The 27329-nt window shown below is 46.3% G+C and overlaps 1 protein-coding gene across 1 annotated transcript; it reads right to left on the minus strand.

Annotated features, from left to right (window-relative positions):
• Positions 1–6931: 6931 nt before the first annotated feature.
• On the minus strand, positions 6932–27029 carry LOC143182674 (UDP-glycosyltransferase UGT5). Its single transcript, XM_076383858.1, has 3 exons — positions 25797–27029; positions 20013–20232; positions 6932–7226 (listed from the first exon to the last, which is right to left on the minus strand). Exons 1-3 carry the CDS (start codon positions 26896–26898, stop codon positions 6932–6934), a joined length of 1617 nt encoding a protein of 538 aa, XP_076239973.1. The 5' UTR covers positions 26899–27029.
• Positions 27030–27329: the final 300 nt, after the last annotated feature.

A 27329-nucleotide genomic window follows, 5' to 3' on the forward strand; every position in this document is an offset into this window, starting at 1 on the left:
TCGGTCGGACGGAGAGTAATTATTTTCCGATCTGAACGTTCGACAAACCCTCCCTCTCCGTTTTCTTGCTCCCTGAGACGCAGAAATTGTCCTCAATTTGCGCGACCTTTTTCCGGACCACGGGGCAATCGAGCTGAGCGACTCTGGGAACCGCCAACGACCTGGAACTCGATAATGGCGGCAGAGGCTTCTTGGTCCGTCAATTATCGTGGGCCAAAGGCTGTTCAAGGCCGCCTACATGAGCCCAGATCGATGGATTGACGTATCTGTGGCTATAAAGCAAAATAACGTGAGACCTAAGTCACATGTTTTTGGAGCTTTCAATTTCAATGCTGTCCTAAGGACCTGCGCCTTCTTGGACCCTTATTTTTGAGAGAAAAATTCTTCTAATGCTTTTTCTTCATTCTGTTATTATGCATTCTATTTTTCGAGCTTTTTCAAAATGTGACATAGATCGTTTTGCCTTACAGCACTCTTTCACTGTCTATTAGGAGAGTGGAAGTAATAGAGAGGAATCCATCCTCGGATAATGGATGCACCGATGCAGCATGACTATTAAATTTACATCGATCAGGGGCGGGACAAACAAGTTGTCGGTGTGCCGGAGGACAATAGAAAGAGGAAAATAAAATAGTTACAGTGGCGCGGGCGAATCGATGGTCGGCTGTGTAACGAGCGTCGGGGCGCTTTGTAAACGGTGAAAAACGCCGATCCACAGTCAATACCGCGGCTGGAATATTTTATTTAGAGACACCCACGACCTGGCCTGTGATTCGAGTTATCGGGCTACGTCTCGCGGAGTAATACAAACCCGAAAAGAATTTACCGACCAGCCGATAAAATTGCGATACGCTCGTAGATGGTTCGTGCGACAAGCCAGTTGCGCTGGGATCAATGGACCACGAAATTTTTCGAAACGTCGTTAAATCCACCGTGTCAGCAAGGCTCCATCGATTCTTCGGCATCGAGCCCGCGGCTATTTCTGGTATCGGTTCGAGTAAGCGACTTAGCCCTCTATAAGCGGCGAAACGCATCGCCTGTGCCATTTTCTTTTCGGCAAGCTTTCTGGGATCCAGCGGGATCGAATTCTCCCTGGTGACTGCCACCGCGCGATATCGCTTCTCTAAACTCTTGCGAAAATTGAGGACTGGTATCTTGCGCAAGACTTCGCCTCTCTTCCTGGGAACGACGTGTGCACAATTTTCGAATTTTTGGAACTTTTACATTTTTAAACACTCGAGTTTTTAAATATTTTAAAAAGCACGGGAGCACAGGGTAACTTCAGTGATTAATGTTTCGTAAAGAATTCTGTTTGCTGCAAGAGGGACGAATTTGCAACATCGTTAATTTCGAGGGGTTTGCAAAAATTAACTCCACCTAGTGGAGTACTTTTGAGGAACCGCTGAATTTGCTGGGTCTAACTAGAGACTTATTCTACTTATTTTTCTATGCCTAATTTGGGACTTATTCTATTAATTTCTCTGCGCCTGACCTAGTTACTGCAACGTGATTCTAAATGATTATAGAACTCAAAATTTCAATTAGAGAGAATTCATTCTCACAAGACAATGAAACCACAATCACTAATAATTGTAAAGTGATGCAATTTCAATGGTCACTACGTATCTGCAAAAATTAATTCTATCTTCTGAAATAGCACTTCTGAACCAACTTCCTTGACACATCGTTGGACATACAAAGATCGTCAGATATATATTGCAGGGGTGTTTTCATAAGATCCAGTTTCGCGTGAGAATCAGCGGGACATAAACATCGCGCCGGACCCATATTCTTCCGAATGACGATCGTTTGTTCCCCGTCACGTTGGGAAAGGCGAAAGGCGCAATCTCGGGTTGTGGGTGGGACGAGCTAATCCCGAGACATAAAGTTGCTCCGTGAAGGTAGCAGAGAGTGTAGCCTTAACGCGTGCCGCAAATTATCCCCTAACCAACGTGATACGAGGGAAGAACGCGGCTGGAACCGCAATAGGGGAGAGGGTTGAAGAGTGATGCCCGCGACTCTTTCCACTGGCAATCTGTAACTCCTCCATTCAGCGCTAACAACCAGCCAACACGAAGGGAGGCAGGAAGCTCTTCAGGGTCCGACTGCTCGACCTCTAATACCATCTCTGACGTCCCTTCACCTTGGCCAGCTTCATCGCCTCTAAAGCGCAACCCTCACCCCTTCCCGACGCTCCTTTGGCCCCGTTCCGAAGTGGCGTTCCTCGAATAAACAGTCTCCAAGGGAATCGGAGCGAGGGGTGGACGAAGGGGGTGGAAACGAGTCCCTTTCGAGGAGCCATGAGTAACGTGTGGTCTCGGTCTCGTCGAACGCCAGTGGCTTACTCGCTCTACAAACGTTCCTTGATGAGATCGACGTGAGCACCGCCACGGAACTCGCCTCTCGAGCGAGAGGACTCCTTGAAAGTGTGGCTCGGTCGAGGGTCGTTCGGTCCTCGGTTAACGAACTGAATTTTCGCGAGACGTTGCCTTTAATGGCTTAAGGAACGTTTACAGCCCCTGCAGCAGCGCTCGCTGGCCGTAACTATTCGCGCAAATTGCGCGCCGACCACCGCCCCGAGTACAGTTAATCTTCGCCCGTCGAATTTCCGTCCCGCCTCGACGCGTCCATTCTCGCCCCTAGACTGATGCAGCCTCGTCAAAAATGAATCGAATCCGACGACTCGACCCGCGAAAGGCACCTGTTGCCAGCATTCGGCTAATTTCCACGCTGACCGATCATCGGCCGCGCTCGATACGAACATTAATAACGCGTGTTAGACAATTCCTGCCCATGGGTTCGCGTCACGAGATGGGGATGGGATGGCTATGGATACTGTAGTCCCTGGGGATTTTAGGTGGTGATTTGGAACGTGTGGCTATTGAAAATTAGAGAAATTAAGACACAAGTAGTAGATATCAATGTAAGCAGTATATATGTAAGTAGTATAACCAAGGATATGTCAGACATTCTTCTATATCTAGTTTAAAATACTTTCTAGTTAAGAAAGACGTGAAGGGAGAGAACAAAGTATCCGTCAACGAAGGAAGCAAAAGGACCACAGTATCACGCACCTGTTGCCCCCCTCGGGATCAGGATTTACATTTTAATGGACAGTAGTACTGTAGCGAGAGTGCAGGGTCCTCGACCCGCCTTCGAGTCATTAGGAAAATGGATGGAAACGTACTGCGGCCCTCGATGACCCGAGAGAGTGGAGTATCACAGGAATGACGACGGTCAATCAGCGAAATTAAAGAAAAACGTTGCCTTAATGGGAAAAGTTCTTCACACGGCAGCCGAGGGCGAGGTATCGCGACGTTGAAAGTGGAACGAGAAGAAATTACATTTAAATCAGACTACGGTCTGCGTAAATATTGAAATTCTACTCCGCAGACGGAATAGCATTACAAAATATGAATAAACACATCTCCTCTGGAGGTCCAGGGGGAGAGATATTATACGTTCCACTCTGAAGGCAATGAGAACGCCCTTCTAGTTAATTTCGCTGATTCCATCCACTTCTTACGCGTTACTAGCACTAGTACGCAGCCACGAACGAACGCATGCGTATCTGGAATTTAATTAGTTTAATTAAATCCGAATTCTTGGTGAGCCTCGCGCTCTCGCGAAGCTACCAGAGATCGCTTGACCTGTAATCACGCTGGAAGAATGCGTTTGACCTCGTAGGAGCGAGGATACAGGGCGGTCTAAAAAATGAGTGCCACAGGGGAAACAGAATTGGAATTTTTGTGGGCCTCCTTTGTATCTTTTGCTCCTCTCAAATTTACGGCCGTGCAATGCTTTATATTTACGCGTCCCAGTGACGTACGCCCACGGAACACCGTGTATGCAGTATTTGCGAAACGGCGAGCGAATCGCGGCGGAGTATCGCGTTTGAAAAATAAAAAGCCCGTCGAATAGCCACGAAATACAACGAATTTGAAAAATGGCCTCGATGGAGGAGCACGTGGGAGCCGAAAACCGCGTATCCCGTGACGGTACTTTTTTCCGAATTTCATCCACTCATCCGCGAGTTTCGAGCATTGCTCGCGGGAGATGCACCGATGCCATGGAATCTCTGGAACAAAAAATTCGACAGCTATATTTGGGGAGCAGCAATAAGCGCGAGGGGGAAAATTTTCCAGGAATGCCTGCCCAAATAATAAAACGATCAACAGGGTCACGTCTCTGCCATCGATAGTCCCTAATTTTTCCTCCATTTTCGCTGACTGGCTTTCATCCCTCGTCTCCCTTTCGATACGCCTGCGAGCGCAAGTGGGCCAGAATTACATGGCCTACCTACGTTCGCGAGCGACAGACAGCCGAATCCTATTCCATCTGACCTGCTCTGAAACGAGCAACCCTCTTGGGGTGGCTCCACGCAAGAAAGAGGGCGCTCATTCAATCGACCGAGTTAAAGCGAGCGCGAAATGACATGGCGTAAACTTCGACGAGCCCTCATCCTTGGCGTCACCAGAAACGCACCCTTTGAGCTTCATTCGCGCACTTTCACCCTCTGCGACGCTCCTCCAGCTTGAATTTTCTTTTCCCTGCTCAGGGTATTATTCACGAGGAGTGTATTCCACGTCGGAGTAATTCAAACAAATATTTTCAGTGACAACAACGTTTGAGAGTGTGCAGCCGCAGACTTGTCGAGCGCTAATGGGTTTCCGAATCGCGGCTCTCTGAACATCTCAAGAGATAGAGGATCGTTAAAGACACGCCGACGATATTTCTCGGTTACTTTGGCTGTATTTTCACAAAAAATATCTCGCTGCTAGGGATCGCTTAAAGACGCAATTTAATCGGGAACTTTACATTCCATTACGCCCAAGAAAAACTGCCGTATCGTCGGAAGTACGTTCCTCTTTGGTCGCTACCGATTCGCCTCAACCCTCTCCTCTTACCACGGAGCTTAGAGGCGCTTTTTAAAAAGCTTCCTGTCCGTGCGCGGAGTCTGCCCGAGGAAAGTTCCCTTTGAGACGATCGCGTCGAACTTTCGTCGCAACTGGATCATGCTCGTCATCGGTAAACATTATTGCTCGCGAAATATTCTTCTGCTTGGTGAAATCGACCGAGGAAATAATGTTGTCCAGGGTTCCCTGGAGGAACAGGTGCTCCTGGAAGCGTAATATTTAGAGACTCTATCGCGGCTCGACGTTCAATTTCGCCAAACACTACTCTGAGAAACGTTGGTCCACTCGTTTCCTCGTGTACCTGTACAAATACGCCGCAGTTCGAGCTTTCCATCGCGTAGCTCTCAAGAACAACAGCAAGCCATTCACGGAACATAGGAAAAAGGAAAACCTAATTGAGGGAAACCGCAACCATCGGAGGAACACACGTACCTCCTCTCGCGAGTTGTGCTCTACCAATGCTTGCTAGGAAGTCACCGTCTTCCACACGCGCACCTTTTCCACGGAATAGCACCTCGATTTTGCTGGATATGAACATTTACCGCAATTTGGCAACGATTCTGGGGAAACGAGTCGAAACCGCGGGCGGAAGAACGATGCATGGGCAGCCTTTGAAACGAGCAGTTTTAATTATTCAAATGACTCTGATAGCCCAGAAAACTTTCGAAAGATCTGCAATATTCGAAATCTCGCAACAGCAATTAGATCTAAATTCATTTCTATGATCGCGTTGGGACTATGTTCCACTTCAACAATGAATTCTCCAAAAACTTCTCTAAAAATTGAAGAGCCTATAACAAAAACATCCCTCATCAAATTCGACGATTTTTTAAATAACCACATATTCCAATAGTCAAGCAAGAGATTCAGTGTATATACCCTAATGAACATTAATCACCTGAACACGAATTAAGAACGCCTCAGGATTTTTTCTACTCTCCTAAATACGTCAAAAATTGACGAGGCTCCTTTTCGCTACAAGATCTTCAATTCCCCTGGATGCAAGAAAGGTAAGAGCCCGAAGCATTCGAAAAACAATTCCTACCGCGGTTTCAAGACAAGTCGCTTATCTCGGGAGACGAGGAGCTCGCTGTTCGCGCAGAATTCCGCGTTTATCGTTCTGGCTGTATCTTTACGAGGCTCTGCTCGTCTCTGAGCACGGATGCGCGAATCCGCGACGACGTAGAGGCCGATGACGTAGCGTGAAGCGACAGCGCGGGGGAGGCTAACGGAAACATACTCTCGCGTTTAATCTGGCGACGCTAGACGCGATCCATCTTTGTTGCCGACGTCTGCCGCCTGCTTCTTCTTCTTTCGCTCCCGTGCATACGAGCACAGTGACGGGGATCCAAGGAACCGTTACCCCCTGGAAGGCAACCTCAGCCGACGCAGCCCCTCGTCAGCCACCCCGTTGTTCTCTTCGTCGCTGCTGCGAGCAGAAGCCAGTTGACGCAGTCGGCGTACTCGGCCACCTGGGAAATACCGAGTAATGCCCGCAAAGCTCTTCACCCTCTCGTTTCTTCCTGCTCTTTTCCCTGCTTTCTTCATTTTTCCTCCTTTCTTCTCCCTTTTCATCCCCCACGATCTCTATCTTTCTCCTCCGCTCGCTGGACTTCCTCCAGGCCGCGCCGCGAAAATTGCAGACCTCTTCCTCGAGTCCCGTAATCAGAATTACGAACACGCGATCGACGCTGATGATTTAATTTATCGGTGCTGCCCACCCCTGTCCGCAGAAGCTGCGAATTTCCTCGGCGTAAACGGATCCCTTGATTGGTCATTGTGGGAACGCGACCTCGGTGAAATTCGCAGGGAAGTGGAATCGATCGGTGTTTCGCTTCACGGGGAGATAAAATCCTTAGTACTGGCGGTCGTAAAGATTTGCAGCTGCATCTTGTTACGACTTAATGCTCGACAAGTCGTTGGAACGCGAGTTCTAGTATTCCAGATACATATATATTTACAGTAGCCTCCTCATCTTCCCTCTCCATCCCTTCTGAAGTCGTCTTCCATGTCGATCAGTTTCTCTTCTTCGAGATTCCGTTTTTGTAGCTATGCAGCTCCCTTCGCGAGAACATGAGGTGCCTGGCTACTCGGTAGACCACGTAGAGAGCGAGAACAGCGATCGCGAGGAGGAAGGCGGCGACATCGATAAGATTGCGCTCACACCAGGACATGTTCGTTGCCTCGCTTTTTAGGTAAGGCAAACTCTCGCCTCTAGCCACGTACTCTGTCCACCAGACAGCTGTCTCTAAAGAAGTTGCTGGCCGATCTCTGTAAGCTTTTGAAAGCTTGCGAGCGTTCTCCGCGTACCTGCAACAGAAACAAAACCGAGAGGTTTATTAGTGTTCACATTTTGGTTCAAAATTAGTGGTCCTTTAATTATGCTATGCAGAGGTGATCAATGAACGTCTGTATAAAATACTTTTTTAATAGAAGATGCGGTTTTGACGTATTTCTGATATACTTTAGTCTACCATATTTCTGCGACTCTTATCACACCAAGGTTTCGTCATCAATACTATAAAAGCTTCATGTTTCCGATCAACGTTGCACATCTAAAGCTCACAATTTTTTCCCACCTCGATTTTTTCAACCCTCGGATACAATACACAGAGTCCGATGAATAATTCATGAAATTCGTCGATCGATGGGCCCCTCGATACCGCGGCCCAGAGTAAAAAGATGCCAGTGAAATACTTTATAAATATCTCCGAGAGCTTTTAGCGGCGCTTATCGTTCATCCGGAAACAACCCTTTCCATATCGATAAGAAGCCAGAGAGGACATTTCGCCCGAGCGAACAGCGAAAACACAGTCTTCTGGTTGTCGCAACACGCGTTTGGTATCGTCTCGACGAAGGGAGGAAAAATGTGTAACGAGAGAGGAAGAGGACACTGGAGCGATGGGAAGCGGGGTGGACAAGGGATGAGAGAGACAGGGTTGCGCAGCCTCGACGACCCGGAGCACACAATTTACCAATCGGTACTCTCCATTATTCGTGTTTACAGCTGCAGGCCGCGAATCAACCTGGTCCCACTGTTATTTGCCTCGGTCAAATTCAGTCCCTGCCCCACGGTGGTTTTGAATTAACCATCAATTTTAAGCGCGTTCGACGTCCCCTTCCGTTCGACGCCGCGCTCGTCCATAGAGGCGCGTCATGAGGCTTCCAAGAGTGTCAGACAGACGCCGCGCCGAGGGAATTAATTTATCGCCGCGAGAACGAGGGGGATGCTATCGCGGCGCGTGAGCTACTGGAAGAGGACGCGACACTTCGAGACACTAATAGCGTATTGCTTGAGTGGAGGGGATGATGATTGACGAGCGATGATTGGTCGATATCGGGGTCTGTGATCACTGGCAATTACGATGTCTAGGACTGTTCATCATTTATGCATTCTGGTCTTTAAAAATTTATGTACTGCGTCTATTAATGTTGAATAAAATTAATAGATAGTGAATTAGAATGTGTGTCAATTAAATCCTAGAGCATCTTTTCCCACTAAAAATAGAAAAGTTTGACAAAATGCACAGACTTCCCAAAATTGTTTTCGGGGATGCTGTTTGCAGCAGCATAGAGCTCGAACCTTTCCCTTTAATTTAAAAAAAGAAACAAGTCGCTGCGATTTTTTTCTGCAAAGTTCTAGCTCTAGACTAAATACACTGAATTTCCTCCAATTATTATATCTTATCACTCTATGTACAACAGATCTCCTGAAATACTGACAAGTTTCCGTGAACAATTAAATTCAATTCAATTACCTCTCAGAATTATGTACTGATTTGTCCCCTACAATCTTAGGGGTTCGAGATGACCTCAGCATCTGCAGTATTAAAAATGCAGCAGTTTGTTTACTACAAAACTAGAATCGAATCGTAATGAAGTTCGCTTCCACGGAAATTCAGATCGTCGTGCAAGGTGGAAGGAGAGATAATGCGCGATTCGCAGGGGATAAAGAGATCGAATTAGAGAATCATGGTATCTTTCTAGTATTCAGGGTGCAGGTGATCGCAGAGTTCCCTGCTAGCTTCTATCGACCAGAGAATGCAGAACGTTATCGGGAAACCGAAATTATTTAGCCAAATCTGAAAGCAGATGTCGCGAAAGTTACCCTGGCAGAACCATTTCTATCCCCATTTCCGAGGCCGACTCGTATCTCCAGGGGATCATAATTCCCGCGATATCTCGGATCGTTGTCGCTCGGCTCGAGCACACCGACGCGTTGCGAACTTACTTTCCGACTTGTAACGTTATCGCGAGGGACTCGGAGGCCTCTTCGTTCGCCCCGATGCAGACTTGGAACTCTTGCACGCGCAACTCATCCGCGAGCCACCCTACACGGAGAATTACTCGACTGGGGCTCCCTAATTGGGCCAGAGAAAAAGGAGCCGCGATCCGTGAATGCTATCGCGCCCTTGGGTGAAACAGGTAGAACATTTTCCGCGTAGTTTGCGGGATCGCGATTGGTCCCAACTTTGCAATTAAGACGGACCAAGGAAATGATCTATGCAACTACTGTGGAAGGGGTGCAGGAGTGTCTATTACTGTCTGCTGACCGATTGCTAGAGCCCACTTAATGAAATTCAGGAGTTTTAGTACAAAACTTCTCCAACCTATTATACGTGGAATTACAGGGGAGATTGTGATGGGTACCCCTTTCCTATTGGATGCAACTGTCCCAGAACCATTTTCTCCCAGAATTAACAAATAGATCTTTCATCCCCTCTGAAGTAGAAAGTCAGAGAAGAAATGAAGATCCATGGCACATCTCACGGTAATGCATTATCAATCTCAGCGTCCATCGTGATACCTGATAATGCAATCTCCAGCGAGCTGATGCATCGAGACAAGAGAGCAAGGAGGATTCGCGAACGCCTCGCTGTGACAGCGGGGAGCCCACTCGAAGCCAGGACGCGTTCACTGAGGGGAAATTCCGCGAAGGATGTGGAAAATGTAGCAGCGGGATCCACGGTCCTGTAATAAACGAGGCTTCCGGTTATCGAGATCTCGCGCCACGGTCCTTTGCCGCTTGCAAATTCTCCGCAAACGAGTTACGAATATTCCAGGCCACGGACCGCGCCGCTGAATATGCAGGTACACGCAATTAAAATATTCGCCGACGCCGCGCGGACGGCGAAGTAATTTCCTCGTGGAATTTTTCAAAGTTAGTTTGCCAGTCCCGTCATGCGTTATATTGGCCGGGGCGAAGTCGGTGAAATTCGAGGCGCGACTCGCGGAAAGTAATCTTCGTCCCCTCGTAATTCCTTCGAAGTTACTTTACGATTTCCCTGGCTCGTTGTCCCCATCCTCGCCAACTCCGACACGTTACCAACTTACTTTCCCGACTCGTAACGTTATCGCGGCGAACTGAGAGGCCTCGTCTCCCCCAATTAGCCAGCGTAACCGAACTCGGCCACCTATCTTCCGCGACATTATTCAGGATTCCCTCGTCTTCTAAATTATAAACCATAAATTTGGGATCGTCTTACAAATCGTGTCGCAATTAGACTATCCTCTACACAGAGACCAGCTCCCTTGGACTGATAGAAGAGACCCTCTCTTCGTCAATGAACGATTCATTTCCTTAGCAAAGTATTTCGATTCGAAACAAGCGAGGAATGATGGCCCAACAAAGTTACTCTCTAATTCGTTCCTCCAACTTGTCTCTGCTCCTTGAAATTCAGGTCTGACGTATTCTGAGGATCCTCGAATCGCTATCGATTCGACTACGGACGATCTGTTCATCGGTACTCCGTGACCGACTGCTCTGAATTAATGAAATACAGGGAGGATCGAAAAGTGAAAAGGAGGAGCGAGTTTAAGGAGCTGCGACAAATTTGCACCGACCGCTTTCTTTTCAGCTCCTTCGTGCTCCAGTTCGAGGGATTTTTACTAACGACGTCAGTGCCTCGAAAAAGTGTTTGTCTCGGGTAACTGTACCGCGAGTCTTTTCATCCTAATTAATCCTCTCTGTATCATACGATGACTCGTTTTTAAAGACTGATAGAAGGAGGATCGATGCTGTTTAGCTTGAGAGAAGCTTATGGCTAGGACGAGGGTTGAAGAACCCTGTTGACCTACACGTGGAGTACGTGCTCCCAGGGTGGTTGCCAGGTGATGACTGACGAAGTCGTTTGAGTATCGAGTGTCAAAGGTCGAGTTGAGCTTCTCTGAAGCGAGAGTATTGGGGGATGAAGAACGATTAAACGTAAAATAAAATGTACACGTCCTCTATATACCTCTATGTATATCGCAAGTGGCTTTTGATGGATCGAAGGGGTTGAAAAACGATCAGGAATTATAACTTCCGTAGTAACTGCAATCCCGAGGAAGTTCGAAGGAAGATCGATACAGCGACGTTAGATCCCTCGCGCATGGAGAAGAATAAAGGCGAGAGGAGGAGCACATCCGCGCTTAGCCGCGTACTTATCAGGTCGCGATGGGCGCGAGAAGAGGAAAGAATGAAGGAACCTCCGGTGAAATGGCCCTCGGGCCCCGAGCTCCGATCCAATTAGATTTTTAATAAAAGTTTACCCATCCCGCCGCTCTGTCCCGCGAGTCACGTACCCGTTTGCGTCCCTACGGGCTGAGAAAAAGATTAACTGGTTCCCAGGGTAACCAGCCTTTTGACACCGAAGCTACTGGATGTCCTACCACCTCTGAAAGGCTCGCCAAACACTCTGCAACTCGAACTGATACTGAAATACTCCACATAGTGGTCCTCTTTTAATTAAGGGAGGACTTAATAAAAGAAGCTTTTATTATCAGATAGTGGTTTACTTTACTCAGTAACTTTCGTCATTTTTAGAATTTTGAGATCGTTTATTCTTCTCAGATTAAGGAAGAGAAGAATCTAAAAAAATAACGTAGAAGTTTGGATAAACCTAGATCAGAACCACCGCTTCGATAAGTACACTTTTCCAGTGATGGCTAGAAACGAGACTCACGATATTAAAACGAAATAGATCAACAGTGATAAAAGTACCATTATTGAAAAGAACATTATTGAACGGTACAGGAAGTGATGCTGCAATATTTGTATCTGCTCTCCCAGAAAAAAACAAAACCTGACAAGTATCGCTTTTATTATAAACTCTTCGACTCTTCCCCACCTCTTATCCTACTCTTAACACAGCATCCACATGACTCCAGCCGCTATAAGGCGCGTCGACTTTACGAGATCTTCAGAGGCGTCGCGGCGTAAATATGGTAAGTAGAGAACATAGAAGCAGCTGCATTAGCGATGTAATTCCCGTCGGCGATCACGAGGCGCGAATTGAATCGCGAGAACGAGATACGACGCCTTCGTAATTTCGCGGATCGAGTGAATTGGATGAATGCAGGAAAACGAGGGCGCAGACTATGGCCAACGACGATCTTTAATCGGAGGAACAGCACCCTTGCAGATATCTCGGCCGACTTCTCGTTGGAATAAGTATTTTGAGTTCGAAAGGTGGGCGGGACCTTTGGCAGCGAGCTCGAATGCATAAAGCTGTGCCTGTCTACAGCAACGATTCTAAATTATCGCTTGCCCGCCCGCGGACACGTGAAATCTACGTATTCGCAAGCCATTCGGGCCGAAATTCCTTGGCAGATCTCGCCGATAAGATACGCGAAAATCTTCTCGGCTTAGAGCGTGGGAGGGAAGTTGTTGGTTGGAAATAACGCCCTTCACAGGCGCCAGACCTCGACTCAGGATCTCGACCGCGTCTGGATCGCCTCTACCAGCCAGCACGATTCGCCGCGCATGACGATGGGAGTCGTTCAGCGCAGAGGAATATGTTTATCGCTGCGAGAAGTTTATTGCTCGGTTTCTGTGGACGCGCGAGTGGACTCTGAACGTGTTAATCAAGTTTCTGCGATATTAATTCGAACCAGCGTGTTGCCAGATTTTTAGGGGCAGAAATTTACGAGCCACGGAAATTGCTCGCTTCCTGCTATCTCCATTCCTGAGGATATTTATGCTTCCGCTGTCTCTACGCGCTGCTTTCAACCCCGGTCCGAGCGTGAACGCATAAGTCGAGCGGAGAATCGAATCTATGTTATTATATTTGCAGAGAGGACTGGCGTTTCAAACTGGAGCGAGCTGGATCAATCAGGATAAGTAGAGTCGTTGTGATTATAGAATGAGAAATAAAAATCACGGGCGAGTGAGATTAATAACGTGATGTACTTCGATCTGATGCCACCCTCTGGTGCCCCAGACTACCCCTAAAACAATATCCTACGAAATCGACGAGAAACTCGACTGGTATTCATAGCAAACTTTTCTTGATTAAAACCAACGAGTTCACAAGATGATTCTCACCCCTAAAACGTCGATTTTAATCGCCCACTAGTTTTCTATAACCACAGTAGTCGATACGAGACCCAGTTTGCATAATACTCATATTTTCACGTTTCCCAAAATCAACAATGACCCGAGTCCCATTCGAAAGACCCAATACCAAAGGAACCCTGCACACAATTGTATATACAGGGTGTCTCTCCCTCCCCTTCTCAAAGTATTCCACAACACCCTCCAAGAACTCATCCCCACAGCAATCAAATTCTTTTTTCTGTATCCCAGATTGCATTTCTCATGCACTGCTCTCGTATCCTCGTCGCTACCCGAGAGAAACCACATTCTCTAGGGTGGCGGCGGGTATTTCCGAGCACCCTGTGTATAAAACCGATCTCATTCCCCAGAGGCTTCTCCTCTGTCGGGCGCTAGACGGTGGCGGTCGGGAAAATCCAATCGCTTCCCGACGATATACGTCTTTGTAACTCGATAAGTCGCTCGAGTAATGCGGAGGGGGGGTCCTGTGAAGAAAATTTCGACGTCCAGCAGGAAGGACAGGGGAGGGTGGATAGAGAACGAGATCAAAATCCGGAAATCTTATCCCCTACCACGGATATTCGGATGCGCCACTGGTTGGTTCCAGGGAACACGTGACGCGGCGATTCAAACCAAAGTATTCAGAAGATAGAAAATTGTGGAAGAGGGAAGTGGAAACATCCTTGACGTTGTTTAATTCGCGCATTTGCCTTAGTTCGCCTGAATGTGAGAACAATATTCATCGCGCCTTATGAAACTGAGTTTGGAAGAAACGAGACCAAAGTTTCACCAGAGGCACCTGTGGAAGTTCTCTAGAATAATTTAATACCAAAAATAGCAAGCGTCCTCTGACCCAGTAAGCAAAATCGACGGAAGTGACACCGTAGCGTCGTCGAGGGGGTGGTTTCGAGGTCCGATGAAGACGTTAAGTTGACGGACGCGAACGTCTGTATTAGGGCGTTCTCTAAATGCGGCTTTCGTGTACATCGCGCCCGAATGCATTATTCAAGCACTTGTACCTATACACGTAAGTTAAATAATGAAATTCAGCGGATCCGAGAAAGCCTGCTTTTTGCCTTCCCGCGCTCGCTTCAACTCCGCGATAGAATATATTCCTGGATAAACACGATACCGAAAGACGCGAAGTTCCATTTGCAAATAAGCAACTTTTTAATCCGAGGCGAAAGGCCAGCCTCCGAGCAAAAGCGAAACACCCAAGAGATCGACCCCTTCGTATTAACTTTCGAATTCGCATGGAAAGTCCATCCCTTCGAAACGAAGCTATCGTACCCTGGAGCATGGTACCCTTGGAAAACGAAGACTCACGCAATTACTGAGCCTTGTGGAAGATTCTTGGATCAGGTCCATCCGTTTACAAGACAATCGAGCTGGAGCTGTTTCACGATAAGCGTCTCAGTTTGGGAATAGCTATTCCTTGATAAAGCTTGTTCGAAGGATCTTTGAAACCATTTCATGAGATTTACATCGAGAATACTCACTCTAAGTTCTCACATTATTATTCAAGTTTTTAATTATTATTCCTAGCCAGAAACAGAACATCAAAACCACCCTCGCCCTATGATCCCTGAATCAGAAACAAAGTTCCCTCCAACATATCTATTACCCAGTCCGTCAAACATTTCCCCATTCATCAAACCCTGCCCAAACCGACTCCAAGCGCCACCCCTTCAGTGATCCAATTATTTCCCCGTCCAGCGAACTTCCACGCATCATTACGCAGCGTCTTCGTCCTTATTCGTTACCATCCCCGTTCTTCTCCATCGACCCCTTCTACGCTTTCCTCCCCTGTGCCATTACAGCGTCCCTTACGAGCGAGCAGGTGCGGCGAAGCGGTCGTGGAAGCCGCAGCCTCGCGAAAGAAGGTTCCCTCTCTTCTGGAATAAGAATCCCAGCCACATTTCGCCCCTGGAATAAATCCGAGCGAAAGGACGCTGGGCGAACGAGCCAGAGGGACGATGGCGGTCGAAAGGGTTACGCTTCGAGTGGAATAAGGACGAGGACAACAGGGCAATAAAGTGGAGGAGGTCGAGAGAGTTGGAGGAAGGAGAGGGATGAGTAAACGGAGAGAGACAGATAGGGGGAGAAGGAAAAACCAGAGGACAAAGCGAGAGGGTGCGGGGGTGGGTGTCGGGATAACTTGACGACGGAGCTGCACTATGTTATCCCTCAGCCGTAACCGAAGAAGAAGCGGGGGCGTGCCTCGTTCCTCCTTGCAAACTGCCGAAACTTTGACTACCGATCCTCAGCCCTTCCTACTCCCGCCCTCGCGAGCTCTGCGCACGTGTAGGGCGCCTTGAACGTTTACGCGCATCGGTATCGTTTCTGGAAATGAACGTGTTACTAACTATCGAGTTTGAAGCCAGGCATTGTTCCTAAAGACTGGTACAGAAGGGGATACGGTCGTTGGAGATGTGTCTGATCTGGGACGTATTCTACTGCCAGAGCGCAGTAGTTACAGTAGCTAGACGAGACACCCACAGAGAAATTAGTAGAATTAGTCCTAAGCCAGACACAGAGAAATCAGTAGAATAAGCCCCAGGTCAGACACATTTCACTTTTCCTTAGTAACTAATAACTCTGAAACAAAGCCACTTTTTACCACTCTCGATTTTTGTTTTATTTCAGCGAGTAGGATCGTCCTTTAAGATTTCTAAAACCTATCGTCGATCATCCTATACATCGACCACCTTTTTATTCACTGGATAGAAAAAGAAAGCTGACTATTGTCATCGCGTACTTCCAGCGATTGTATCCCAATTTATATCGACCTTTAAGGTTTGTCTCTGACCATCGATCTGTCTAACTCTACTTCAAAGAAACTAACGACTTTCGCCGCTTCGACCGAGGTAAATTAACGAGGAAACGTGTGCTTGAAGAAGGTACGTTAATTGCGCGGAAAACCGTCTCCTCTGGCTCGTAATTCTAGAGCAGACTTTTTCCCTGAATCGTCGACTCGTCGGGCTAATGTATTATAATTATACGAGGCAAGGTGGAACCGCAGAAGAATACGCTATCTCGGGGGTCCAATAAAATTCGACGAGATTCCCGGGACATTTACGTCCGAGTTAAGACCCTTGGAATCGCACAGTTCCCTCGGGAACGTACAACGTGAATATGATCGTCGAGGCGTACGAATGTGGGGCAGGGAAGAACGAATGGGAAGTTCGCGAGCGTCGACTACATCGACGAGGCTGTGTGCTGTTTGATCGCGACTCGAATGGCTGTAAGTCGAAGTTCGCTTGCAAGCGCAATCACGCGCAGGGATCTTTGGAAATTGAATGGCCACTTGGCGTCGCCTCGCGCTGGAGAAGCGGCAAATCGAACAAGCAAGCTGTACGTCAGCGACACGAACCTCCCCTCGACTCCTCTGCTCGAATCATGAACCGCAGACGATGATATAACTTCGTTTATGGCGATTTTAAGATGGTACTGATCACCTCGACCGTAGGTAGACCCTCGCCAGTGGAACAGATAGCAGACACTTTGACCTCGAGACCACGATACTCGGTTTTATTGCCTGGATGCACTTGTGGATGCGTTGATAACGCGTCGCTCTAATTACCCGTATCGCTCGAGGACTTATCCGCGACAACTTTCTTCAACGCCATAAACGCTGGGTAGAAACGTAATAACCAACCGCATAAATCAGCGGGAAGTGGTGATTAGCCAGGAAAACGATTAGCCCGCGGCACGGCAACGAGCAGCTCGCTGTTTCCAAATCGTTCGTTAATTTTATATCACCGACGCATGAGATGTCGCGTTTAACAATTGCGCCGCCACACGCGAGCTGGTCGAGAACCGTTTGGTTCACGCCAGTTCCTGTCTCGCATTTCACCGTGTCGTTACCACCATATTCGTTCCGCGACCCGCGTGTTCGATCGACGATAAGTCGATCCTTCGACCGCTCAATCAGAGGAGTAATCTAGCGAAAGAAGATGTCTGACCACAACGCATTCTTTCTACTTAATTTTTGCTAATTTACAGAACTGCGTGTATCGAACATTATAATAATAATCTCTTTTGAGTAATTTAGTCAGTAAGTTAATATTGAAGACATTACAATCTTGGAATATTTACAAATTTTAATATTGAATTATAAACAGTAGCAGTTGCGAAAATTGCAGATTCATTGTTAGCAACCGATACTTATTGCTTATACTGACCATTACTTACTGCTAAAGATATAATTACTGTGATTATTATGTACATAATTTTAAGATATAATAGATTTATGAAACAAATGTAAAAAATATATATCAGCTACTACGAAAACACCTGTAATTTTTCTCAATATATAACATTGTTCGAACACTTATAAGGGGTGCTGTACAAAACTCCTAATTTGAATACTTGAATTATAATGCTTTATTTAAGAAAACAGGTATAATTTCCTGCATAATTTCGAGTCCCGTTAGAACCATATGATTTTCAGCACCTCGCTCGTTAGACACGGTCCCTGTTTAATGTTCGACGCTGGCTATCGTCACGTTGGCGACCGTGAGACCGATTAAGCGTCCTGCATTTCGATCACGTAACTACGGAACGCAAATCGCTATCGTCCAATTACGCGGCTCGAATCTATTTATTAATTAATATTCAGGGCGTCGCGTAACAAGGGATACAATCGCACCTGCCGCGCCATGGATCGCGTCCACCCCTCTGATGGAGGGTCCAAGGCGGCGGCCTCGTAAATCCAGGTTGCTGTAATTATACTGCGACGGTACTCGGTTCCGTCGAACGCGACGCCGCCGACGCTTTCATATCCGTTCTGATTTATTAAGCGGCTTTCGTCGTTCGACACTGCTGACTGTCGACGCGTCTTCTAATTAAACCGCGAGCCTTTCATTGTTCAGTCTTAGCCCATACGAGGTTGGTAGGGTAAGAGGCCCTACTACTGTGCCTGAACCTGTTACTGTGCTTTTCATATAAATCTATGTAAAACACTCGACAAAAAACTCTGTCACAACTAAAACCAAGGATAATAAAAAAATAGAATAAAGGACGTCACTCAGAGCAGCCATTAAGTCACCCTCAATTTTCTCTTGTTAGTTCTCTAGTATTACGTTTCGTGTAAACACTCGAGATTCGTTATTCTATTAAGCCACCCCCGCAGGTGGGTGCCGCAACGTAAAAAAGGGACAGCACGCGGGACGAAATATCGCGGAAAAAAGCCTTTGAAAAACGATCAGCCTGCATCGTTCCGACAATCTGGCGCGGACACTCGGTGTCCATGGACATCCCGCGGCCACAGCGTCTGAAAAATTCACGACGCGGCAATTATCGCGAGGCGATCGCGGGGCGCTCTGGCACGCGTAAATACGAGCGGTGGTCGTGGGGTTAACAAGTTATCCGAGGGCGGTGCATTGAATAATGTAGAATTTCATTTCGACCCACGCGCTCGTCATCGAGTCTCGCTGATTCCTGCCCGTGAAACATTTAGGGGCTGTGAAATTTCCCATGCGACCTGATAGCGTGGACTGGACAGAGACGCGACGGCAGGGATGGGAAGTGCCTCGCAAACTGCTTCGAACTTTCACTAATTATTCTCGGTTATTAGAAACTAGCCTTTTTTAATTGAGTACAGAATGTACACGTGTGAAGAGTATTCGAAAGCCAGAGATAAAAAGTTGCCTAGTGAAATTTATTTGGATTTAGCAGAACCTAATCTTGGGAGTTTAGAAAATTTTAGTGGGCCTGATTGGTTACGCAGAAAAAGACATAAGAAGATGATAGACACAGATTTTCTTTATTGTCTGACTTATGGTTAGTATTACTACTACTTGTAGGGAGCACCCCTCTTGACTCTTTGCTGTTCCACTGACATCTAAGCAGCCAATATTATGTACCTATTAAACTGAACACATTGGAGACTAAATACCCACCCTTGATTCATGGGATAGCTCTTCTCCTCAGCCATGGACCCATCATCAAAGTAATTTTCATAGCTACAGTACCGCTGCCAATAAATCTATAATTTTCCAACATCGTGAAATCGTTCGAATACTTCCAAGCGATACTGCATTTAGAAGACTGTTGCCTTTCACTGAAGACAACCCTAGTGTCTCCAATATGTTAACCCCATCCCTACAGTGCCTCTGTATCTGCCTCTATCCGATGAACGAGAAACACCATCACAGCACGTCCCCTCGTTCCACGATTCGTGCCTCGAATTTAGGACCATCAGGCGACCACGAGAAAAAATAGGAACAGAGGAAGAAAGAAAGAAGACTAGTGAAAAGTGTCTGCGAAGAGAGACAAGGAGCGAAGGTGAGGGGCGCAGGAAGGGTGGAAAAACGCCAGTGAGCCGCGTTACGGATTAACGGGGGCGCCTGGTGCTGCAACGACGATGCACTTCCCGGATATCCGAGCCGCTCCGAACAGCTCGTGAGATATTCAGCGGACCGAATATCCGGTCAGATTATACGATTTTCCTTTTTGCCGCGTGGTTCCTCTGCCCCGTTTCCCCTAGCTTTTTTCCCTCCGTTTCCACCCTCACACGAGAAATACGCGGGAGGTTCGGCGCAGTCGATGCCTTTGCAGCTCACGTATCGACAGTGACCGCGTATGAATCATTTATTAGCGGGGCCAAATGAGTGGCTCGCAGATTTGACTTTCGTCGGGCGACCTGTTATCGCGCCGCGGTGCCATTTGAATATTAGTATCGCGTGGAATGCGAGGATTAAATTTCCTCGGACGTGTCACATGGAATAACGCCGAGAGAGAGAGCGATGAATGAACGAGGCAAAAGCGAAAATACGTACATGGTATTGTTGAATAGCTCGTCCAGCGCGTGCCTCAGGCTCTGCTCGGTGAATTCGGTGAATGAGAGGAGCAACGCGGCACCTCTGGCCTGCGCTGCTATAGCGTTCTGATATTGGTCACCGTACAGTGGCATCAGGAGCATCGGTACTCCGCAGTAAGCGCCCTCCGATACACCCAGCAGCCCTCCGTGGCCGAAGAAGACCTTCACGTTGGGGTGATCTGTAACGACAGGAGCACTTCGGTTAGAAAAATCTGGGAGAGAGGGACCCTCCTTGAGAAATGTGCCGCGTCAGATTTTATTCCACCGTCAAATATGAAACATTCTGGGGATCCTCACGACACGGGTTATTACAGCGTTCCTGAATGTTATCTCCCCTCGAAAGAATCACGACACTCTGTATAATAAGGGACGCCAGAGAGAAGCTCTCGACTCGAAATAAATCCCAGCGTCGAATGTTCGGCTGAAAAATTCCTGTCGACCGCGTTTATCGCGAAAACTCACCCTCCTTCGAGTGACTATCTTCGCGACTTCGCTCGCGATTCCTACGACGTCGATCCTAATGTCAAATTCCATTACCGCAGCCATATCCCCCTGTCGACAGCCCCCCTTCTGAGGGGAGGGTGTAAGCGATGGGTTAAGGCGCGTTTACGATTGACATACAGTGGCAGATAAAAATAAGTGTCCTTAATTCTTATTCTCTAAATAATTACTAAAGATTTAATCACAAAAAAATACTATTATCAAAGATTAAATATACTAATAAATTCTGCATAGAAGAGTATTCGCGTGGTTCTAATTGATGAATGCTTCTCATATGTAAAACAGGTTTAATAAAGGAGGAAGTGCACCGTTTCGAGTACAAAAAAGAAGGTTCGAGGTTTCTTGCTCGTCACATCCTTGCCTCCACGCCTGTCGATACGTGACGAAAGATATCTATCGACTCGGCCTGAATTTTCTCTGCGAACGAATGTGAAACGCGCGAGGAAGGGGGAGGAAAATCTGTTGGGCGGTTCGCGCGATTTGCTCGAGATTTCCCTCGGCCGCGAGAGACGTTTTTACGGGACTGGTAACGAGGAAATAACGCGCTGGTATTTCCCGGAGACGCTCCGCGCGTTTTACGACGCAGATGCCCGCCAAGGAGAATTGATATTTGCCGAGAGAATCGAGGGGCGACCAGTAACGAGGGTCGACAGCTCTTTTTTACGGATATCTGCAGGAAGAGTGACCTCAAAGTCAGCTGCCACCCTTACACGCGAATCCATCGTGACTATTCCAACGAGAATTCAGAAACTTTCAAATAAAAAATAATTGAGACCGTGTGTGTCTCCTTTTCTACTCTAGTTGAAACCAAATGTTTATTTAAGGTTTCGATGCTTGTGGAAGAGCAGCATCGATCAGATGAGATGAATTATCGTCCTCTGCAGACTTAATTCGAAACGCTGGCCGAAGCCTGTTGCCGATACAGAGAGCAAATCCACGAGACAAATTGAATCGCGATCGATTCGCATTTGAAATTTCAGCGATATATCAGCGGCGAGCGTCGAGTTAGCATGCCCGCCCCAGCGGACCCGACTAATCTAATAGAATCGTAAAAGTAACAAAGAAGTATTATCCTATTCCTTAATGGATACCGGACGGAACAAAGTGGACCCTGGATAGAATGATTCCCCTTTTATCCCCCTTCGAAGGGTAATGCGATCTCTCGTTTTATCCCCGCCTTTATACCGCTAAATGCGATACTCGGGGGCATTGCGTGTCAACACGTCCGACATCGTTGCCTCTGGAATCAATTTGCATTAGTGGATCGTGCGCGAAATGGCAGGATCGATCGCGAGCACGTCGTCGAACCACTCTCTGTGATCGAGAGGAGCTCCCGTCGATTTATCAACCTGTCCAGGGTCCCGTTTATGCGAATACTCGAGGAGCTTTTGAAAGAAACGAGCAGCCGTGACAACGAGTTTAACTTTCAGCAAGGATACAGTGCTAACTAAATATTAACCCTTTTAGTGTCGAGGTATCAATCCATCAGCAATAGAACAGAGTGCTATTTACCTACTTCAAACCTCTCCTAACTTCTAACTTTTTTTACGAGTAAAGATGTTAAAAAATACAATTTTCTTTTGATTAGTGAACTCTGAAAGAATTCCTTGACATGTGGAAAAAATTTCATTTACCTGTAACGATATTTAGTGCATGAAAAGTAAGTAAATATTTGCTTGACAATTTTCGCTATACCTGTAGTCAGGGGGTTGGCACTAAAAGGGTTAAAGAGCACCAAGCTTTTTTAGGAGGACTCAACTTCAGAGTAGGTACTCTTTGACAGATCCCAAGTAAACTTGACTTCGTCCTACTTTCCTACGTTCCACATTTCCATGGCACCGATTCGGAAGACAGAAACGAAGTGCCTACTAAAAACAGCGAGTCGCGATCAGCTGTTCGAGGTGCACCATTTCGCGTGCGGAAGGAACACGAGCGAGGAGCTGCGATCTTATCGAGATCACGAAGGGTGAAAGGAAGGTAATCAGGGCGAAGGGGCGAAGGCAACAGGATGCAACAGTCACGGATCAAGATAATAAAATTAAAGCGATCGATCGCAGCCTCCGCTCGAGTTACCGCCAGTTCTAGCTAGATTATCTGGCCACGGTGGTAGCCACAAGGCGCAACCAGCACGGGAAAGAAGCTCGTCAGGCTCGACATTGATGTCGTTGCTTTGTGTAAATCGCACCTAACGCTGGTGCACGGAAGCCGCTATCTACGGCAGAGATAAAATTGATACTGCTGGGAAAAAGGGAGCTCGTGGATAAAATCCCTATCACAGGATCGCGCAGTCATCCCCGACGTAGAAAACCCCCATTTTCAAAGATTTCTTTCGAGTTATCGAGCATCTTGGTTAAAAACACGCTACTCTTATCTGACCCTTTTTCTATGGAGACAAGGCTTTGAAGTTCCTCTAGACGTGACTAATAGCATGTATTTCCGAAGACGATGTACCTACTTTCAAGAATGTCATTTATCAAGACTCTTCTATATATTTATGAAGATCCCTCTTGTTTTGCCATAAAATCGTTCTCAAAATAACGAGGATAAAAAACCACGAAATGGATCGACAAAATATTTAGACTGCCCCTTTCGTTGTTTCCATCTATGTAACATTGTGTTGCACAACACATTCATTTAATCTACAAATTTGTGAGAATCATTGTGTACTCGAGCAAGCAGATAAACTGACCGATGATTTCCTACTGAGTTTTACGAACTGCGATTAACTCGAGGAAAAAGTAAATTTGCACAACGTAAACGAAATTAGCGTGTCATATCGGTCACATGAACAACATTGCAATCTCACGATATTAAAGATACATTATACAGCATATTCTATGCAAGTCAGTGTATGAATCAGACGAAATTATTCGGTAGAATGACAAACACAGCGTCGATTAGAGTTCGCGAGTCTGATCATCTAAGAACCTAATCTACTGACTGCCTAAACTGTCCCCGAAGAGGCCGAAAGAACCGACAGAAACAGCAGACTTGGTCTGGGAAGGTTTAGCGGTGATTTATGTTGCCAGCAGGTCGTTAGCGAGTTGCCTAATTAAAGTCGTTTCAGTCGACAGAGGACCAAAAGCTGCAAAACTACCTCCGCGAGAATTTCCGCGGTCCCGTGGCTCGTCCTTGGCCAGTTTGGCCTGTCAAAGAACGTCCTTGTCCCAATGAGCTAGTGAAGCATGTAGGACAAGTAGGAATAACCTGAAGGAGCTTCCTGAAACCTTTCTTCAACAGTCAAAAGCCCTCAGCTTCTTAAGATAAGGAGCTACGATACCTTTGCGTGCTACAAACTTTCAAATATAATTCTCTTACTAATTGGGTAGCTAATAATATAAAAAAAACTCGTGAGTGATACAAGATTACAAAAAATGCAGAAAATACAGGGCACAGAGATTGAAATTTGAGGTCACAAGCGTTGGTGAGAATTTTGAATTTAAGCCCGATCAATCTGCATCAACGGCGAGAAAAAATAATTTGTTTTTTTTATAGCTTGCATATTGGTGACGCATACGGGAATAATGGAAGAATAATTATAATTTAAACAGGCAGCGTGAAAAGCAAACGCGGCAGGCGAGATGATTTTGCGAGTCGAAAGTAATTTAATATTTGCTGATCGATACGACATGCACGTATCAATGTTCCGATATCATTTCAAGGCATCGGAAGCTCCTCGACTATGCACAAGCTGCTTTCAAAGTTTCAGAACTATTTGACGGCCCGACGCCGCCGCGCCGCGGTGCTACAGTAAATACCAGCGCACTCACGAAACGTTTCGGCCTCGAAAATCCGCTTTCGATGTTTCGTAACGATTTCCCGTGGCAATCCACTTCGATTAGTTTCAATTCACCATTGCGGAATTTCAATTTTGATCTGCATTACTAGCTTCCTGGGGAAATTCTTTCCTACCCTTTTACTATTCTCGTTCCTAACCAAACGATAGTTTCGCTGTATTGCTATCTATGAATTTTCTTTTCCAAGTAGATCTACTACATAATAATGTGTGAAATGATTACTAAAACACAGTAATGAGCAGACCAGTTGTATTTAAATGAAAAATAAATGGAAAAGCTGTAAAAAGTCATTAAAATAAACATATGCACATAAATATTGTTCGTTTTACTAATAAAAGGAAATGGAGCTAATGTACTACAATGTCAGCAGATAATTCAGGTAGTCTCGCTGTCGATACTAATATCTGCCTATCTTAATCGGCTGAGCCACTTGACTCATTGGAACATTCCCTCTCACTCTGTCTAATATTGATTCTAACAGACTGTAATCATAACCAAACGAATCGCTATTGATAGAAGCCTGATAAAATCGACACACATAGAGAATGATTCGCAACATATTAACAATAACAGATATGTTTATCAGAATAGTGGCAATAACAGATATATGTTTATCAGAATACAACACTGTCTCTGAAAAGCGCGATGAATCATTAGTCCACTTCGACGTTCTAAAACTCGTTACGAGCAGCTAGTATGTTCGTTGTGTTACGTAAGGATGACAAATTGCAAAGCTCTACCCACTAACGAGTGTACTAGGAAAGCTGCACACTTTTTTCATTCTATTCTTTTTCCTTTTCTTCACGGTACTGACGGTGCTTTTCCTTTCTATATTCGTAGAACTAGCTGACGTTTTTTATTATTACATCACTGTCATTTGAGAATGACAAAAAGAGGAAATTAAATAACGTGGCGTGAAACGTATTCCTGATCATCGCTGCAGAGTCACTACCTATATAGTCATTACCTGCATAGTCATCGCGTGGTCGTTAAAACGTGTCCATGTAGCAAGGACAAAAAATAAAAATATTTTCCTAAAACTGGAACATTATAATTAGTCGTAATCTATTTCCAATGAAACCAAAAGAATATGCGTGATCTTGCGTTTTGCAAACTTGCAAAGTTACGAGGAAAGAAACCATTACGGTGAATCAGGCACGCATCGATGAAACATAATTCCTCTTCGCTATTATTAACACACGAACGTAACAAACACATCCACCAGTCATTGCTCTCATATGCTCTACGAACGTTCCCCTAAACGACCTTTATGATCGTATTACGTCTCGGTAAACCAGTCACTTACGTTAAATTCTTTCATTAAAATGTTATCAGTACCTCAAGCAATAATCAATTAAGACGATTACAACTTGTTACAATCTCTGATTAATTCTCGCGCGTAATGAAAATAAAAAAAGAAACAAGAAATGAATTTTATTACTCACTCATTATATCATACTGAGGCAGCCACTTTTTAATCATGACGTTGCTAGACTTCAGTGGCACATCATCTGTCTCCCATTTCCAAATGATCTTCCTAGGAAGGGAATCAAGGACCTTCAGCAGAATTGTCAGCTTCTCCTGAGGCATGGTCGAGGCCTTCACCATCGATCCCAGGTTAAAATACAGAACTCCTTCGTGAGCTTCGTCAAGAAATTTGGCGATGTCCTTCGGCAGAGGGTTCGGCTTCGGCGGTATATGCAGCCCACCCACTTCAATGACGTTGCGAGGAAAGAGTTGTGCCCCATGAAGCGCATAGTGCGTGTTGACCAACAGCAGAGACACATTTTTACTGACCTCTCTCACGTTCGGTGTATCTGGACCTAAAAACTCGTTCGCTACGCTCTGATCGTGCCAATGGAATAAGGTATTATAAATTGTCGACGTAATCCATGCCGAAATCGCGTTGTTCAGTCTCTGCCAGAAGTTCATCGGTCTAGGTACTCTCGTCAACAGCGCTGGAATATAGCTACTCTCATGGGAGATTGCCAGTTGATCAACGGCCCACGACATCAGCTGATGAGAGGACATTTGAATAAATGGAGCGTTGAACTTGGCGATTATAGCCATGAAGCAGTTGGTGTTGAAGCTCTCCGTGAGCACCACATCGAACTTCTGCCCTGACTCGACCAACTGCCTGACCCCAGTATGGTTGAAGGCATGCCTGCAAGCAATAGAAGCCATGCGGTGCAACAGATACAGTTCCTTGAACAACCTGACGTAAGAGTGGTCGATTATCTTCAGGTCAACCACATTGATGAAAACGTTGAGCTTCTCGTCCACCAGCGAGACATCTTTATAATTTGGCAGAGGTTCCTTAGCGATGGCCTTCTCCGTCCTTGGGAAATGTGAGATCACTGTCACATCGTGACCACGACGCGCCAGCTCTTCGAGCAGAGGCTTGAAAACGTCGAAATGGCTTTTGCCCAAGTGTCCAAAGAATGCTAGGATCTTGAACTTCGTAGAGGTAGTGGAGTTGGTCGTCGCCGAGCAACTGGCGAAAAGTACGAAGAAACACAGAAGAATCTGAAGTCGTGAAGCCCGCATGGCGAAGTCTTCTAAGTTCGATGGCTAAATTGTGTGGCTCGTCTTTTCGCGCGGAAGTGTGACCGTGAAGCGACTGACTGACCTCTTCGCGTGTCGATTTTTCACTGGGTAACTGAGGAACTCTGTGACAGTGTTATAAGCGGGCAGGGCCGTTTCTCGAAGAGGGATCCAATCTGACGTATCGAGCGACCGATAACTCGTGACTGACGACAACTCAGGCTATCAACTACCGTACACAGTATACTATTTTCACGTTCACATAGAACGATTCGTAGATACGGTATATAAACTGCCCAACGTCTTTCGCAACTCGGTGTAACTCTACTGAAATAAAGCGATACTTTATCGCGCCATTTATATTCGATAAATCCATCCGTTTCAAATCCCTCTGGAGAGATTCCGCGCTTCTGCACTTGGAATCGAGCGAAATC

This window comes from Calliopsis andreniformis, chromosome 8 (assembly GCF_051401765.1).
Source record: "Calliopsis andreniformis isolate RMS-2024a chromosome 8, iyCalAndr_principal, whole genome shotgun sequence".
NCBI classification, from domain to species: Eukaryota; Metazoa; Arthropoda; class Insecta; order Hymenoptera; family Andrenidae; genus Calliopsis; species Calliopsis andreniformis.

Coding starts and splice junctions, on each gene's coding strand:
- LOC143182674 (XM_076383858.1), bottom strand. CDS start 26,898: ATGCGGGCTTCACGACTTCAGATTCTTCTGTGTTTCTTCGTACTTTTC. Junction 20,233..25,796: donor GCCTCAGTATGATATAATGA/GTGAGTAATAAA, acceptor CTGTCGTTACAG/ATCACCCCAACGTGAAGGTC. Junction 7,227..20,012: donor GAGCTATTCAACAATACCAT/GTACGTATTTTC, acceptor TTTCTGTTGCAG/GTACGCGGAGAACGCTCGCA.